Source organism: Argiope bruennichi, chromosome 10 (genome assembly GCF_947563725.1).
Source record: "Argiope bruennichi chromosome 10, qqArgBrue1.1, whole genome shotgun sequence".
Classification (NCBI taxonomy): Eukaryota; Metazoa; Arthropoda; class Arachnida; order Araneae; family Araneidae; genus Argiope; species Argiope bruennichi.
The window spans coordinates 108,477,483-108,494,776 of record NC_079160.1 but is presented as its reverse complement, the minus strand read 5'-3'; the positions used below and the strand labels follow the sequence as shown (position 1 = coordinate 108,494,776).

The window sequence follows — 17,294 nt, the reverse complement described above, 5'->3', positions numbered from 1 at the left end:
TATATGGAGCAAATCTGATGAAAGCAAGAAAAAGATGAAGTTATTTTTCAAAACAACTTTTCATTGAAATTAGACGGCATTAAGGCGCGTAATGTTTATTAGTCTTCCTTAAAAATGACTCTATTTTTTTTAAAACTTTAATACATATTATTTTATATGTGATAACGCTTACGTGATATATGTGATAACGATAACGATTTATATAAGATCTGTAATAAACAGAAAATAAAAATGTAAGTATAATTCTTTGGATTTTGTTTAATTCTTAGGATTATTTTCTGCTCTGATTAAGTATTAATATCTTTGGACATTTTATTCTTTGCCACTTTAATTGGATGCAGTGCAGGCAAATGGGGGGGGTATTATTGCTATTTCTACTAAGTTGCATATTTGATGAAACATTTATCAATCCCAAATGTAATGAAGATATACATTTTCCAGTTTTTGTAAATTGCGACCACACTTATCAAAATAGATGCCTAACTTCATGGCTAGCTGTGGGAGTAAGTACTTGCTCATACTAGAGACTTATTCATAAGGGAATTGAAAATTAATTTTTTGCAGGACATTGAGTTTATTTCTTCACAGTAATATCAATTATTGTGTGTCAAAAAACACTTTGATGTAGAAGCTGACATTTGTAAAACTTTGAAATGTTTTGTAGCTTATAACTTTGAAGAGAAAAAAATTAACCTTTTCTAACCTGAAATTGAAGTTTGGCCATTGAAATTTTGTACCATAATATATAATTTATATATATATATATATATATATATATATATATATATATATATATATATATATATGTAATTTTTTTTTACCCAATCTGCCTAGTATTAAACACTGCATGGCTTTCTCTGGTAAATCTTACATGATGCTGTATGCACAATTATATATTCTTTTAATGGTGTACTAATACATGCATTTGCTAGGGATGCATCTCTACAGAATATGGATAAGCTGAACAAAATTTAAGAATTGAATATCATATATGTGAAATATCATTATATATATCATTAATGTGAAGAAAATAAATTCAGTTCCTTTTTTTTTCTCAAGGATGTTAATCTACTAAGTTTTATTTTCTGATAGCAAAATTAAGCTAACATCTTTTTTTGTTTGGATATAAATAAAAGTTACTGCTCTAATGAAATTCTTTAAAAAGGATTTTGAATGACCGATTTTCGTATTCTTTCACTAACTATTTGGAATAAATAAAGACTGTTATGTTGATCAATTAAAAAAACCTTCAAGAATATATAAGAATAAAGAATGTTAGTATAGAAAAAATGGTACTTTCCCGTTAGCCAGGCACAAATGTCACCAATTGTGAACCAAATGCGAATTTGGTGGAATTCTACATTATTTGGCGATTTTTCGCTTGCACCTGGCTAACTGAAAAGTACCGACAAAAGCATGCCTTTGCAGTCTGAATTTTATTAATGTGCCATTGATTCTTGATAATTTTGATAAATTAAAACACCTTTTAAATATGAGGAGGAGATGCTTCCGGCATGGTGGTTGGATCTCGCCACCCTGGAGGGTACACTAATAGGTGGGGGATCTGGCTCCTCCCATCGATGACGGGACGTACTTCCTTCGGGGAGGGTTGTACCGTGGCCGGTGACGGCCCTTAGGACTCAACCACAGTTCCCGCCAATTGCTGTTGCGGCGGTCCGGTCATTCAGTTCTATGGTTTAAATCCGTGTGCCTTAGGGGGGGTCGGAGAGTTAGATGGTTGACTTATGTATTTAATTTCTTAAGATCCTTATTATCATGTACCTGTATATAAGATATTGAGTTGCACATTGTATGTAGACAACTTTAATATTCAGGGAAAGCATTTTTTTTTCAAATAATTAGCTTTATTGTCTTCATTATTTTGTAAAATATTCATATTCACTTTTTTATATTTTTAAAGACTATATAATTTTATTTCCTGTCCAAATAATGTCGAAATTTTATTCGCTGAATTTTATAATCATAATCTTACAGTTGTACTTTAATTTTTTAAAGTTTTTATAGTTTTAATTATCAATATAATTTTATAAAATCATATACTTATTGTTCCATTTCATAATAAAGCCAAAAAGGAATTTGAGGTATACTTTTTAGAAAAGAATAACCACAAATTATTTACTTTCTATTAACCAAGGCATTTTGCATGTATTTCTTCCAATTTTTTAACTTTATAATTCAGATTCAAAGTCTAAATTTTCTAAAAACAGGTATTATTTCTTTATTTCATTTTTTTTATTGTTAAATAAATACAAATATATAGCGAGTGATAAATTTTCTTGTTTGTTATGCCAATGATGTATCGAGTTCAGTTAATTTAACCTTCAGAATATCTGAGAAATGAAAGTGATCGATTTTAACTGGAACTATTTGAAAAACATCTTAACACATTGTATTAAATGGAAATGATAGATACTATAATTATTGGGAAATAAGGATTATATAGCTGTTGCAATAATCAATACTATAATTATTGTCAAATAATCATAAGGATTATAATATTTTATTTGTTCTGGTGTGTTAAAGAGGCTAGAAATATCTCCAAGGATTTTTGTAGTGGTGTCCTATAACATTTTGGGATGGGTTGATGGCCTCATTTTCTCATTTCATTGGTGTGGTCTTTTTACCTCTGTTCCATTAAAAAAAAATCCTTGAATTTGATTATTAAATTATCTGATTTTGTTTGTATCAGACTGGATTTTGATGCAACGAATGTCAGCTCAACTCATCTAATCAGTTCAGAATTTCATTTTATTGTGTAACCATTGTGTACGGATAAAATACATAAATCATCTGTCGTTCATCATCTATCATCTATTCGTTCATCATTCCTTGCAATTACGAATTTAAAAAAATTATTGGGAAAACAGGTTAAGTACAACTATTACAAACCTTTTCAAGGTTTTACTATTTATTGCTGGCATTTTTACCATTGAAAGTTCATCTTGGTTTTTCAAAAATTGTGATGGTGAATTTATAAATGGTAAAAAGGTGGGCAGGTTTGTTTTTTTTTAATCTGAAGAAGTTTGTGAACTTTGATTTCATAGCATTGTAGAATGATAATGTTTTGGCATAATTCCTTTAATTTAATTTTATTATAAAAATTTTTTTTACGTGCTTAGTCACAACAATGCGTGATAAAAGAATATATTTAATATATCCGATATGTTTGTGAGTTTAAATCCTAATAACAAAAATAATGAAATGTATTGTGATTAGACACATTTAAATTTTTAAAAACATTTTATTAAAAGTAGGAAAAGATACTGTCCAAAAAATTGAATATTTTTTTTTAAAAAAATGGTTTTTATATTCTAAATACAGAAGGAAAGAGTATTGTACTTGTCAAAGAATTAGATTTTGGTGAATTTCCATTTTAATATTTCCCTCGTTTCGAAAAAATACAATTTTGAAATTATGTTTGCCGGAAACACGTAAATAATTCAGATATGCTTTGAGTTAGATGAGATTTACTGTGTGGTTTTTATTCCAAATTTGTTTATTTGTTCTAATTCATTTTTGAATGAAATTCATTCATAGGAAGTTTGTTAGCCTGTCCGAGCAAAAGTGTGGACACGATAACTACAAAGATAAAAAAGTAAATTTGGTAAAGAGTTTTAGTATTTAATATGCAGATCCTTGTCAAATTTTGAATAAAATTTATCGAAGGGTTGTTTGTCTGTCGTCTCTGCATTCCCATCATGACTATTCGATAACTAACTAGGCTGATTGGTCTCTCCAAAACGTTCTCATGTATTCTCTAATAAAGATGTTATCACATTGAATGCCTTGCAAGATATTAGCATACAATAATTATGAAATATTAATCTTTGGTGTGAATTTAGCATTTTTACTGAATGTATCGTGTGATCTTTGGCAAGTGTTTTGGCGATTTATCCCTGGCATGCGATCACAAGTATACAAAAATCGAATTAGAGTTACAGACGCGTTTTTTCAAACCGATTGAAATAAAAATTTGAAAGAAAAGTGCACTTCTAGTTCCAAAATTATACACTAAATTTGACATGTGTAAGCCATTGCGTTTTTGACTTAACGCATTTAATTGCTTCTGGAAAGACAAACCGATCGACAGATGGCCAAACACTTGTTACATTTCGCTCAAAACTTGATAGGCATCTATACTAAAGACGTTAAACCGTGTATTGAATTTTATCTGTCTAGTTCTCTTCTTTTTGTAGTTATGGTGTTAACTTATATTCGAACAGCCGGACAGACAGACTTGCTCTGAACAGATTTTGCTCAAAATTTGACCGAAATCCACAAATTTGGTGTAAAAGCCGTAAATCAAATTTCATCTGTCTAGCTCTAAGCGTTTTTAAGTTGTCACAGACAGACGGACATTTTCCAAAAATGCGTTTTTCGAAATTGGGGGGGGGGGGTCTAAAACGTAGAGATTCGTCGAAATCTCGTGTTCTAATTGTATAACGATTACTATACTTCGTATATGTAAAAGTAAAAACACAAGGACTTAGATAAATGTGATCTAATGACTAAAATTATAGTTGTGTGCCAAATTTGTGTTTAATCGGTCGTGAAAAATCTTATAAAATGCCTACTTGGTTTTTTTCATTATACTGCGGTGCATAAAATCGTCATGTGCGGGACTTGAAAAATAAAAATCTGAGTTCTTGTGGTTTTCGCAACCTTGCCCAAAGTTTACAATTTTAAGGAGCGGGGTGATAATAGCTTTATTAGGGGGTATGCGAGAGAGGTGCGGTTAGACCACTGCCATTGATTGTATAGTAAAATGATTTCGATAATTTTTAATTAAAAATCTTATTAAAATTTTAAACCCTTTTCATAAATCACCTGCTATTTAAGAAGGAACTGTTGTCGCATTTAGGAGCTATAGGTTCATTAGTTTGGCCTGTAGAATGCATTAAATGATTTTAACTTAACTTAAAATAAGACAGTCTATAAGCATTCTCATATCAGTATCTGGATTCAGCAGATGTTTCTCAAAAAATTTAAAAGAAAAAAAAACATACTAGCATTGAAACAGAGTTGGTACAGGAACACTTCAATTAATCGATAATTAAAATATCAAATGAGACTTTAAATTTGAATGAATAACATGTTAAGAGAAAGAAAAATCATTTGTTTTTACTCTATGAAAATGTTGCTGTATGAAAAGCGTTGCTATAGCGACCGCCATGACTCAGACAGAATGACGGGAATTGTATTTGTGGCAGACGTTAACTTTAAATGGCCTTGTACGCGTTCCCTTAGAAACAGACAAACAGACTCGGCGGCGAGGAGGGGCTCACGGCAACACGTTTTATGCAGAGGAAGAAAACGGGTGTCAGTTTATTTATGCGAACGAAGAAGTATTAGTCTGGTTTAATGCCTTCTGTGCAAAGATTTAAAAGGTATTTAATGTAAATTGTTTTCCATATTATACTAATTAAATGAATGGGAAATATTAGCATTGTGCTCAAGTACGTATGTTTCATGCCAAAGTAATTAATCAAATAAATCATAATCTCTGAATTGTGATGTTAAGATATTTATGTTATAAAAAATGACTTAGATGATATTCGCTTTTTATAAGTTCTATAAAAAGCAAAAATATATTTTAATTGAAGAATATGTCGCACCCGTGATTTTAATGATATTGTGAATAATTTATTTTTTTAACAAAAATGTTTTACGATTCTAGATTCCTCAAAATTTCGTTTTATTAAGAGTGGGTATTTAATATGTTAATTACTATTAAATGAACACATACACACACATATTGGGTGAGTGTGTAAGTTATATTTTGTATTATTTGAATAACAGAAATATTTGTGATGATATTATGACCTGTGTTTTTTTTATATATATGTATTATTACATGTAGCATGAAAGAAAAATAACAATTGGAATTTTGCAGCTGCCAAAATATCGGATTATTATTATTTTTTTAATCTAAAAAAACTTGAATAATAATTATTATGAATGAGTAAAGGAAATTATTTTATAAGATGTATACAAGTTAAACATTAATTTTTCATCTAATCATCTATCTATTTCTTTTTTCCTTGCCTTTCATTATAATTATATTTGTAAGTTCGTGACTAAAAAAATGGCTAAAATCGCACTGGATTTTGCAAATAAAATTATTTAAAAAGAAAAAAAAAAAAAAAATTAACGAATCTATCTACAACTAATAATCCAGAAGATATGTTTCTATAATTTTGTTTCACAAAATACTTGGCAGTTGAAAATTTATCTAGAACTCTGCTATCTTATTTATAATATTCTATTGCTTTAATTTATTATTATTTCTTTTCGAAATTTTTCTTATTTGGAATTATAAAATAAACGAAATAAATTGTTATAAATTCGTTCTTAATAGTTTGTTGTTCAACCTGATTTTATTTTTAATACTTATGTAGAAAGATACCATACGAATAACTTAATTATTTATATTTTTCTTTCCATGATATTAATTTATGTACCGTTAATAAATAAAATTATTTACATACTAACTAATATTAGAAATCGATTGAAGTGATTGCATAATCTGTTAAACTAAAATCTTTCTTGATTTTATTTTCTTTGTTCTGGATTTGTCGAGAAACAAATCAGATTAAACTTCATTTAACATAATTAATTTGCTCCTCATAAAATTGAAAAATTGTTAATTAATCGAAAAATTGTTAACGATCAAAATAGCACGATAAAAAAAGAGAATTTGAGAAATGATTTAGTTTGTTGTGTAAAAACTTTCGCGTTAAAATGCCATGTGTTTGGTGAATTGACTGCATAAAGGAATGAAAAAAAAAAAATGATTCTTAGTAAATAAATGTGACAGCATTATCAGTTATTATGTATATTTTGAGCAATTTTATCGAAATGATGTTGTGTTTGCTATTTTAATTCTTTAGTTTTAAGTACAAATTTGTTAATACTGTAAGTTATGTCTAAATAAATTAGTTAATATAATATTTTCTTTTTTATTACACAAATTGTATATCAGCATTTTAAGCTTATAAAATGCTTATATATGTATTCAAATATCTAGAACTTATTATCTTTTAGTTCTAGATATTTGAATCCAAAATATTGATGGAATTTGGATATGCAAAATTCATGTAGAATTTTTTTTAAACAATTTTTACCGTTGTTTTTTATTTCGTTTAATTAATGCTCCATTTTGAAGATTTATTTTTGAACCGTTGTTCAATGGGATGAACATTCTCCCAATCTTATTTCCATATCATTCTAACTCGAAACTACTTCATTCTATTTATATGGAAAATACTTTTTTTGTGGAATTGATCGGGTGAAGCAATGGGAATAAAGATAAATACGTCTTTCCTGACAATTATTTGGCTGTATTTTCAATATTTTTATTGCGAACTTACTTAAAATGTTATTACTACTTTGACAATATTAATTGCATTACAATATTAACAATATTAATTGTTTAATTGGATTGAAATTGATCAGAGTTTGCTTCATTTCGTGTCTGAACATGATCTCGATTATTTGAATTAAACATTTCTTTGAGGTCATTTCAGATGTTTACTGTTAAAATAATTCTGTTTTTTTTTTTTTTTTTTAATCGTCTGCTAATTCAAAAACTTATTTGATATTTGTTGGATTTTACTTGTGATTAATTGTATTAAAACGAATTATAAGCTTTCCAAACATATTGGACCTGAATTTGGTTGGTGTTATATTAACTAATTTGATAGTTTTAAAGCTGATAATTTAGTAGTAATCATGTAGTTTTAAGACTGGATCCTTAGGCCAGACTTTGAACTGAGATGTCAAAAATATTTTCGTCGATAAGCAGTAATTACTATACTACACTTTATCAGAGTCCAAATATAGAATAATGTGCCCCGTTGTTTACGTTGATTACAGAATAATCAACGTAAGCTCTGCGCTTTTGGCTAGCTGGAAATGGAACTGAAAAACCTTAATGAAATTTTAACTTGTCAGGAACTCTGCCATCCTGCTTTTATTGAAATTATTGATTTAGAAATTAAATTATGACTAGTCATCAATAACTATAAGTACCATTTTGTTTTTCTTACGTTCTATATTATTTTGCCTATGTTTTATAGTTTTTTTATATTTCATTTTTAACTATTTTATTCTATTTTTGCCCATTTTTTCCATTATTCTTATTTTCTATTTTGATTTTTTACTATTTGTTATTTTATTCTGTTGTTTGGGATTCGGAAGTACGAACCAGCCGACTGTCGATACTCAATTTTGTTTTTCGGTGGTCTGCCAATTTCTATGTAGTTTTCCAGGTGGAGGAAGTGCTTCGCGGTGACCTGTCTTTTCCCCTTTGGTTTGGACGGGGCTGGAATCTTGTATTGTTATCCATTACTTTCTTGCTTGAATACATAACGCATAACTGTACAGTCTGTTTAATGTGATTTTAATTTTGTATTATCTACTTTTTTATAGTAGGAATACACAACACATAACTATAGAATTCCTTTACATGTTATTTTCATTATCGTTAGCTTCGGTTTTCATAGTAATCGTGCGCCTTTCACCAAGTATCGCTCTTACATAGTAAGTACCGCAAAGCAGGATTGGAAATCATTACTTGATGGCAGGTCTGCAAATATGCGCTGAAACATTGCACCAATATGCCAGTATTCCCACTAGTCTTCATGTCCTACAGAGGCGGCGGTAGCAGGGGGGGGGGGGCAATTGCCCCCCCCCGTCTGCAGTCTCTTGCCCCCCCCCGTCGGCGAGAGATTGAGTGTTTCGTCGGCAAAAGTGTTCATCATTTCAGGACAGTTGTAGAGAATTGCGCATTATCGAATATGATTATTTAAAATCCACCTTAGTTAATATATTGTAAACAGTCGAAGTATCCCAAGTAACGGTTAAAGTATTTTGACTATATTCGGCAAAGTAATCAAAAGGGCGGTAGGCCAATAATATACCGTATTTTGAGGATAATTTTTGATAGACTGAACTAAGAACTGAATGCAATGGATGTCGAAGATGTTAAGTTCGCAGATTTTCAGTCATCTCTTTCATATGTTGTTCATTCAGCTTATAATTTGTACTACTTTTGGCAATATAACTGACAAGGTAACAAGTGAATAAGATATCGACAAGGTTATATTCTCATTTTGCTGGCCATTTTTTGTCGACCGACTCTGAATTCAATGCGGTGAATGCCAAAGACGTTAAATCTGCAGATTTTCAGACATTTCATTGAAATGTCGTTCATTTAGCTTATAATTTATACTAGATTTGGCAGTATATCCGAAAGTGAATAAGATATCGCACTTTTGGACGACCGACTATGAACTGAATGTGATGAATGTCGAAGACTTTATCCACAGATTTTCAGACATTTGATTCAAATGTCGTTCATCAAGCTTTTAATTTGCACTACTTTTGGCAATATAACCGACAGGACGACAAGTGAATAAGACATGTCCCATTTTGTCGAAAAATTGTGATCGGTCGATTAAGAATTCAATGCGAATGGTTGTCAACGAGTTCAAATTCTCAGTCATTTTATTTAAATGTCATAATGTTCATATAATTTATACTAAATTTTATTTAGTATAATTTATACTAAATAATTTATATATAGTATATAATTTATATTAAATTTTATTTAGTATAATTTATACTAGATAATTTATATATAATATATAATTTATACTAAATTTAGCAGAATAATCAATAAGTGTGCCAATGAATAAGATGTCATATTTTTCCTGACTAATCTTTGTCCTTCGGGTAAGATTTCATCATAGATTATGGAAAAAAAATTGTTTTCATCACTTCGATTACCTCCAGTGGAATTATTAAAGAAATGGATGCTTTTATATTATTCATGAATAAGATGATAGAGTTGTTTTCCATAATTCATCATTTAAATTCAAGTTCTAAAATTAATCGTCATTTTATTTATGTAATTGTTACTTCCTCATTAACGAATTGATAAATTTATTTTATTCATTTCACCATGAGATAGTCTGACTAAAATCTAATTAAAGGTTAAACTAAATTTAATAAAACGCTCTTTTCTTTTGACACTCTTGTGAATATTCAAGCTAATAAGAGTGGAATTCATTATGTATCACTGAAATAAGCAAATTGTATAATTGCAAATTAAATTTATTTAACAGTAAAATATATTTTCTTTTGCAATCTAATTCATCAGGCTACAATTATTACTAAAGAAATATTACCGACTGCAAATGATGACACAAAATAAATATATGTGGTATGGTAGCTTTTTAGTTACGCTAAAAGAGTTTATACAAGTATGCATTAAATTTGATAAATAAATTAGTACTTAAATTCTTCAGATTCTACATTCAGTATTATAATTATATAATCGAGAAACGTATTGTTTTGATTTCTTTTCAAATTTTTCTTTCAATTACTCTTTGCAGCAAAAACTATATAATTACAGGTGCTTCTAAATTTTTAATAGATTTTGGATAAAAATGTCTTGATAAAAGGATGATTAAAATATTTTTTCATAGAATATTCATATATAACATATTAGCTCACGACATATGAATTTACTTAACTTCCTAATTAAATGGCTGCTCTTATTTGGGATGATTATTATTATTTTAATCCCTAGGCAAGGGTAATTGAATTAATGAGGCATTTTTAAGTGATTCTTGCATTTTAAATTACTTAATTCTCTTAATTGAAGATTTAAAATTTAGTAATTCAATGAGCAAGTCAGACTCGCCATTGTTTATGAAGGGGGTTAAGAAAACCCAATGCATACAACTGATAAAACTCACATTTTGGGAGAAATAGCAACTTGCAATAACTTCTAGGGAAAAAAGTACTTAACCATAAGAACGCGTGCCTAAAAATGAAGAAAGGGGAGTTGATATTCAAGATCTAATTGTTTTTTACTAAACTGCATTGGTTTTTTTTTTAAAGCCTAAATATTTATTGAAAAATAAATATATGGGCATCTGATGTTTAAGTAATTCTATTTTTTACAAATACATTTTTCATATCTTACATAAAATATTAAGCTTATACATAAATTTACGAAATATTTTCTCCAGCCTTCTTAAGAAACTACATCACTGTATCTTTTCCACATTCTATATTGTTCGTGTCTGAACTATAGTAAAATTTTATGAGTACGCGCACTTATTCTCTTCGGATTCGAAAACACCTCTGCTCGTTGTCGCAATCCTTATTTAGCAGATATTTTAGGTAGGAAACTATGCTGAAAAATCGATTTTTGGTGAAAACATCGAATATTTTTTATTTATTATTTTGGATTTTTGAAAAAGTTTCTTTTGCAAAACTTTTTTTTTCAACATTCATTTTATATAGATTCCACGATAAGAATATGCATTTGTTCAATTAGAATGACCCGCCATTCTAGCGCAATCTATGTTCCTATCTATATACTACAACCTAGAATAAAATGTAACCATATTTTTTTTCTAAAATTAAATCTCAGTGCAATTAAATATCAAGAGTCTCATAAAAAAAAATAGGCTCAAGTATTAGCGATATTTTGACAGTCAGTAAAAGAAACTGAGAACAACAATTTTTTAAATCGCTGCAAATCTCTGCCGCCGCCTCTGATGTCCTACTAAAATACTTAAATTTATTTTTAATAATTTTTAAGTACCTTAATTTTATACTTGTTTCCCTACCGGACGTGGCAACCCATCTTTCCCCCTTCGGTTTTGACGGAGTTTGGATCTTGTATAATTATCCACTATTTGATTGCTGGAATACTCAAAACATAATATCATTTTAATTAACTTAAAAATGTATTTCGATGTTTTTATAAAAATTGGATTTTCAAAATTTTAATGAAAAGGTTGTTGAGAAAATGTAACAGTTTTCCATGGCTATCAACCTCTACCTACTTATATATATACTTTAATAATGGCTTCTCAATTAAGAAAAATTTCTCCATTGATATAGTAATAATAAGCTTTTTTTTATGGTCTAAAACATTTTGCATTTAAAGTCTGTAAAAAAGTAGTAATGTTTCATAAAATAATGATAGAAAAATAATATTAGAAATGTTTTATAATATATAAAATAATGATTTATTTTTTCCTTTCCATAGTGATGGCAAAAGAATCGCAATCTATGGATTTTTGAATGCATAGAAATGAAACAGTTTGATCAAATGTCGATTTAAGGAAAAACTTCTTTGAAAAACTGTTTTCTTTTATTTGATGTCCAGGAAGGAAAATTGACTTCAATTTTAGAAGCAAAGCTTCACATTGTCGATCATTTTCTTGTGAGTAGAAGTTATTATTTAAAAGTATCATTTTTTCAACAAAATAATACAAAACGTTTAGCAAATTGATTTTCAAATCAATTTTTGCATAGTTAAAAATCTTATAAACATTATTTCAGATACGAAAAAAAACATTTGCATACTCAATTGCATTTTTAACATCACACTTTTAACAAATCCATATTTTACAAATGGAAATCCTTAGCAATATTGAAATGAAAGATTCTCTTAGTGATTCCGAATTGAAAGTTTCATTTCAAGATTCACTTAGGAAGAGTTCTCTTGACGATTCAGAAAGGAAAGATGCTTTTAATGATCTAGTTATGAAAAATTCGCTTGGTGATGCAGAAATAAAAGATTCTTCTTGTGATGCAATAATAAAAGATGCTCTTAGTGACACAGGAATAAAATATTCTCATTGTGACGCATTAATAAAAGATTCTCTTTGTGACCCATTAATAAAAGATTCTCCTTGTAACACATTGTTAGAAAGTTCTTGTGATGCATTAATACAAGATTCTGCTTGTGATGCATTAATACAAGATTCTGCTTGTGATGCATTAATACAAGATTCTGCTTGTGACGCAGTAATAAAAGATTCTCCTTGTGGCGCCTTAATACTAGATACTGTCAGTGGCACTAGAATAAAAAGTTCTCTTTCTGACGCAGAAATAAAAGACTCTCCTTGTGACGCATTAATAAAAGATTCTTCTTGTGATGCATTTGTAAAAGGTTCTCTTAGTGACATAGAAATGAAAGATCTCAGTTGTGACACATTAATAAAAACTGCTCATAATGACGAAGAAGCAAAATATTCTCTTAATAACTCAGAACAGAAATACTCTCTTAATGACTCGGGACAGAAATATTCTCTGAATGACACAGAACAGGAACATTCTGTTAATGACTCAGAACAGAAATATTCCCTCAATACTTCAAAACAGAAAAATTCTCTTAAGACAGATTCGAAATGTCATAAATGTGACGTTTGTTATAAATCATTCGGTAGCAATTTCAAGTTGAAATGCCATTATCGTCTTCACACAAGGAAAGATCTTTTCGAATGCGTGCCATGCAACAAAAGTTACTCTCGAATGGAAGGTTTGAAGAAACATCTGCGGTCTCATACTAATGACAAGCCCTTTAAGTGCGATATTTGCAACAAGTCGTTTGCGAGCAAGACTCATTTACGTGACCATTTCCGAACTCACACGAATGAGAGGCCTTTCGCTTGCGAAGTGTGTGGCAAAACTTACAAACAGAAAAACCAATTAAATGTGCATCATCTGACTCATACAAACGAGAAACCTTTTGTATGTGGTATCTGTGGGAAAAGTTATAAAGAAAAGACTACCTTAACCAATCACTACCGTGTACATACAAATGAAAAACCGTTCGCCTGTGAGGAATGTGACAAAACATTCGCCATAAAAGGTCTTTTAAATAGGCATATGCTTATTCATACAAAGACAGAGAAAATTTATGAGTGTGAAATATGTTGGAAAGCATATTCTCAAATACGTTATTTGCGCAAGCACAGCTTAATTCATACTGAGGAAAAACGTCATGCATGCGACATGTGCAACAAAAAATTTAAAGACAAGACTGGTTTGAATAAACATCTTCGTACCCATACGACTGAAAAGTCTTTTATGTGCGACATGTGTGGCAAGTTTTTTTCAACCAAAGAAAATTTAAAAGAACACTTTCGAAGTCATTCGAATGAGAGACCTTTCGCTTGTGATATATGCGATAAAACTTACAAAAAGAGATGTCATTTAAATGTGCATTATCTAACTCATACAAGTGAGAAACCATTTGTTTGTGATGTCTGTGGAAAAGGTTATACGCAAAAGACTACCTTGGCCGATCACTATCGTGTTCATACAAATGAAAAGCCTTTCGCTTGCGAAGAGTGTGGCAAAGCATTTTCTCTAAAATCTGTTTTAAGCAGACATATTCTTACACATACAAAGGCAGGGAAAATTTACGTGTGTGAAATATGTGGCAAAGGATATACTCAAGAACGTTATTTGCGTTCACATTATTTTGTTCATGCTGAGGAAAAGCGTTATTTGTGTGACATATGCAACAAGAGATTTACAGACAAGAGTGCTTTGAATACCCATCATCGTACTCATACTAATGAAAAACCTTATTTTTGTGCCGTGTGTTTTAAAGCGTTTTCCTGCAGAACTAATTTGAATCAACACAATCGAACTCACACAAACGAGAAACCTTATGTGTGTGAAGAATGTGGAAAAGCATTTTCTCACAAACCGCATCTGAAATCACATAAAGTTACACATGTGAAGAGCAAGCTTATGTGGGACATATTTCATTCAATGATTCAGCAAAAGGACTAAATAAATTTTATCACATTAATGAAATTTGGTATTAAAATTTTTTAACATTTTCAAAGCTTATTTTTTCTTGTAATGATATTGAGATTAATTTAATTAATGAAATTATTTTTGCTTATTTGCTAAAATTAATGTGATTAATTTTTATTTAATTCATTTATCAAGACACTTTAATATAATTTAAGAAACTGAAATATCTGGGGTTTTATTCCATCGAATAATTTGATGAATTTTAATACTAGCCTTTTTCTTTTACACAGTAAGTTACTATCTGAAAATGACATTTTTATTGTTAAAAGTGGATAATTTAATCAAAGTTTATCAATACTCTTTTTTCATGTGTATTTTTTTTTTTGACAGCATTAAGAAATAGTTGCTATATTGAGAAGTGATACAATAGCTAACCAATGACATTTAAAAAATTTTGCATCGAGTGATTTACTTACCATGGCTTTAGAAAAATGTTAGTTATATAAACAAGTACTATATTCAGAATTATTACATTACAATTCAGTAATCGAATTAATTCAATTTTGTTGATCTCCTTAGAATGTCATTAATATTTTACTGCCTTAAATAGAAAAAAATATATCCTTTCAAAAAGCAAAATATGAAAAATTCTATATCCTATGATCCTATTTAGTCAGTTCACATTTTGTTTTGAAGATCAGAAACCATAAGTAAAAGCACTCAGATGATAAGAATGCTACACCGAGCTGTTGCTGACACCAATAGCTCGAAGCTTCACATCAATGTAAGAAGATATAACACTCTCAACAATAGATCTAACATAAAATAAGCAACAAACTTTCCATTTTCTCTTATAGTACTTTCTTTTTTCAATTCTGTGTTTTTTTATTATTATCGATATTATTTTTCTTGTCATTACTTTTTTCCTTCCTGTATTTTTTCTAATTTTAAAATTAATTTTTTTACTTGCATATATATATATATATATATATATTGTATTTTTTTCTGTTGTGTTATTGCAATGGCATAGCAAACATAACTATGTCCTGGGATATCTTTTTTTACTCCCCCCCCCCCATTTTTTATCATTTGGTTAGCAATTCTATATATTGCAAGTCATTATTTTCTTTTTTCACCACATAAAATTTTATTTTTTGGATTATATAAATGTACTGATGTTTTGTCCTCATGACATTCCCTTAAGACTGATGCGTAGGACATCTATACCTTGCCTCCCACCCAATCACTATACCACTATATAAGGGTTCATTTTCATTTCATAATTTCTCAAACCTTAAGTTAATAATTTATTGCATTCCAATGTAACCATGGGCATCAACATATAACAACATACATGGGCAACATAATTTAAATGATTTATTTTCATCTGTATTTCCTAGGTGTTGTAACAAGCGAAAGTATGTATGTGTGTTTAATATTTAGCATAATGAAAGGAATTGTTTTTATACTCATTCACTATTTTTGTAATCATAAGGCTTACAATTGGGAGGAATGAGATGGTGATCTGTATCTTATAGTATTTCTGAATTCATGACTTCAATTTTTGTAAACCTACTACTCTAAGAAGAAGTTTTCTGCTACAACTTCAAATGATGTATTCAACCAGTTAAAAATAACTTTCAGAACTTTTATTTTACTGTAACTTTATTTTAATTCTATTATAAAAATGTTTAGCATATAAAATGAAAGTAATGAATAATGCTGAAAAATGTGTTACAATTTAGTGAAATATTTTTCAGTATTCTTTCAAAGTTCTGTGTGCGTGATTCTAATTAATTAAAAAATTTTGACAATTCTGCTAGAAATTGTCACTTAGAAAGTTCTGGGATATTTTTTTGTTCAATTTAAATTCTGTAAATACCAAATGGAAAATCATTTTTATCTATTTTTTTTATATGCAACAAGCTGTAACAGTTTTTAAAAAATATCTGCAAACACTCAACCAACTCACTTTGGGATAAAATACATTTTTTAAAAATAATTAAATTAGTTATATGGTGAAGATTACAGGATTATTTTTCAAAAACACTTTTGGATTTTGAAAAAGACTGACCACTTATTTTTTATATCTTTTGTTAATATTATTACATGCTCTTAACAATTTCAAATATGATATTAATTTATGTCATATGTTTTGCTATTTATGTGTAGATAATTTATATATTTTATATTGAAATAAATATGTGATATTTGAAAGGTTTGTATTTTTTCTTCTATGTTTCACTTTTTACTTTTGTCTGCAATTTTTATTACTTTTTTCTGCATCTTTCATACTATTCCTAATGCTTTTACAATCTTTTTTACTTTGATTTTTCTTGCTTCTAATGGTTTATTAATCGCCAATAGTTTTGAATAATATTATTATATATAACAGAGCATGCAGTTAAGTCGTAATCATTTATATTAGGTGGGCCTAAAGATACCTTTGAATAATAAATTTATGAATTTCTTTGTATCGCAGTACCTTGTATTGTTCATTATGTCTGTGTACTTTTATGTACTTTTCATTACATCTTTGTAAATTAACATAATAAGCATTTTACATTTCTTTAAAGTAAAAATGCTTTTGTATGTGTCTTGAAAAAAATTTAGTTTGGGGCGTTTTTACATTTATTGTTAAAATTAATTTTAATGAAATACTTAACTACTTTTAAAAAATTGCTTTTTAGCAG

The 17,294-nt window shown here is 28.9% G+C and overlaps 1 protein-coding gene across 2 annotated transcripts; it reads left to right on the top strand.

Moving 5' to 3' along the window:
* The first annotated feature begins 92 nt into the window (after window positions 1–92).
* LOC129989293 (oocyte zinc finger protein XlCOF6-like) lies at window positions 93–14,901 on the top strand. 2 transcript variants are annotated; one of them, XM_056097730.1, is made up of 2 exons: window positions 93–233; window positions 12,092–14,901. In XM_056097730.1, the coding sequence occupies exon 2, from the start codon at window positions 12,460–12,462 to the stop codon at window positions 14,632–14,634; it is 2,175 nt and encodes a 724-aa protein (XP_055953705.1). In that variant the 5' UTR covers window positions 93–233; window positions 12,092–12,459; the 3' UTR covers window positions 14,635–14,901. The 2 variants fall into 2 exon arrangements, with proteins under 2 accessions (XP_055953705.1, XP_055953706.1); XM_056097731.1 differs by lacking the exon at window positions 93–233 and adding an exon at window positions 5,300–5,408.
* The last annotated feature ends 2,393 nt before the right edge of the window (window positions 14,902–17,294 follow it).

Bases quoted from the DNA above. Each gene is read 5' to 3' on its own strand.
- LOC129989293 (XM_056097730.1), top strand. From the start codon at position 12,460: ATGGAAATCCTTAGCAATATTGAAATGAAAGATTCTCTTAGTGATTCC.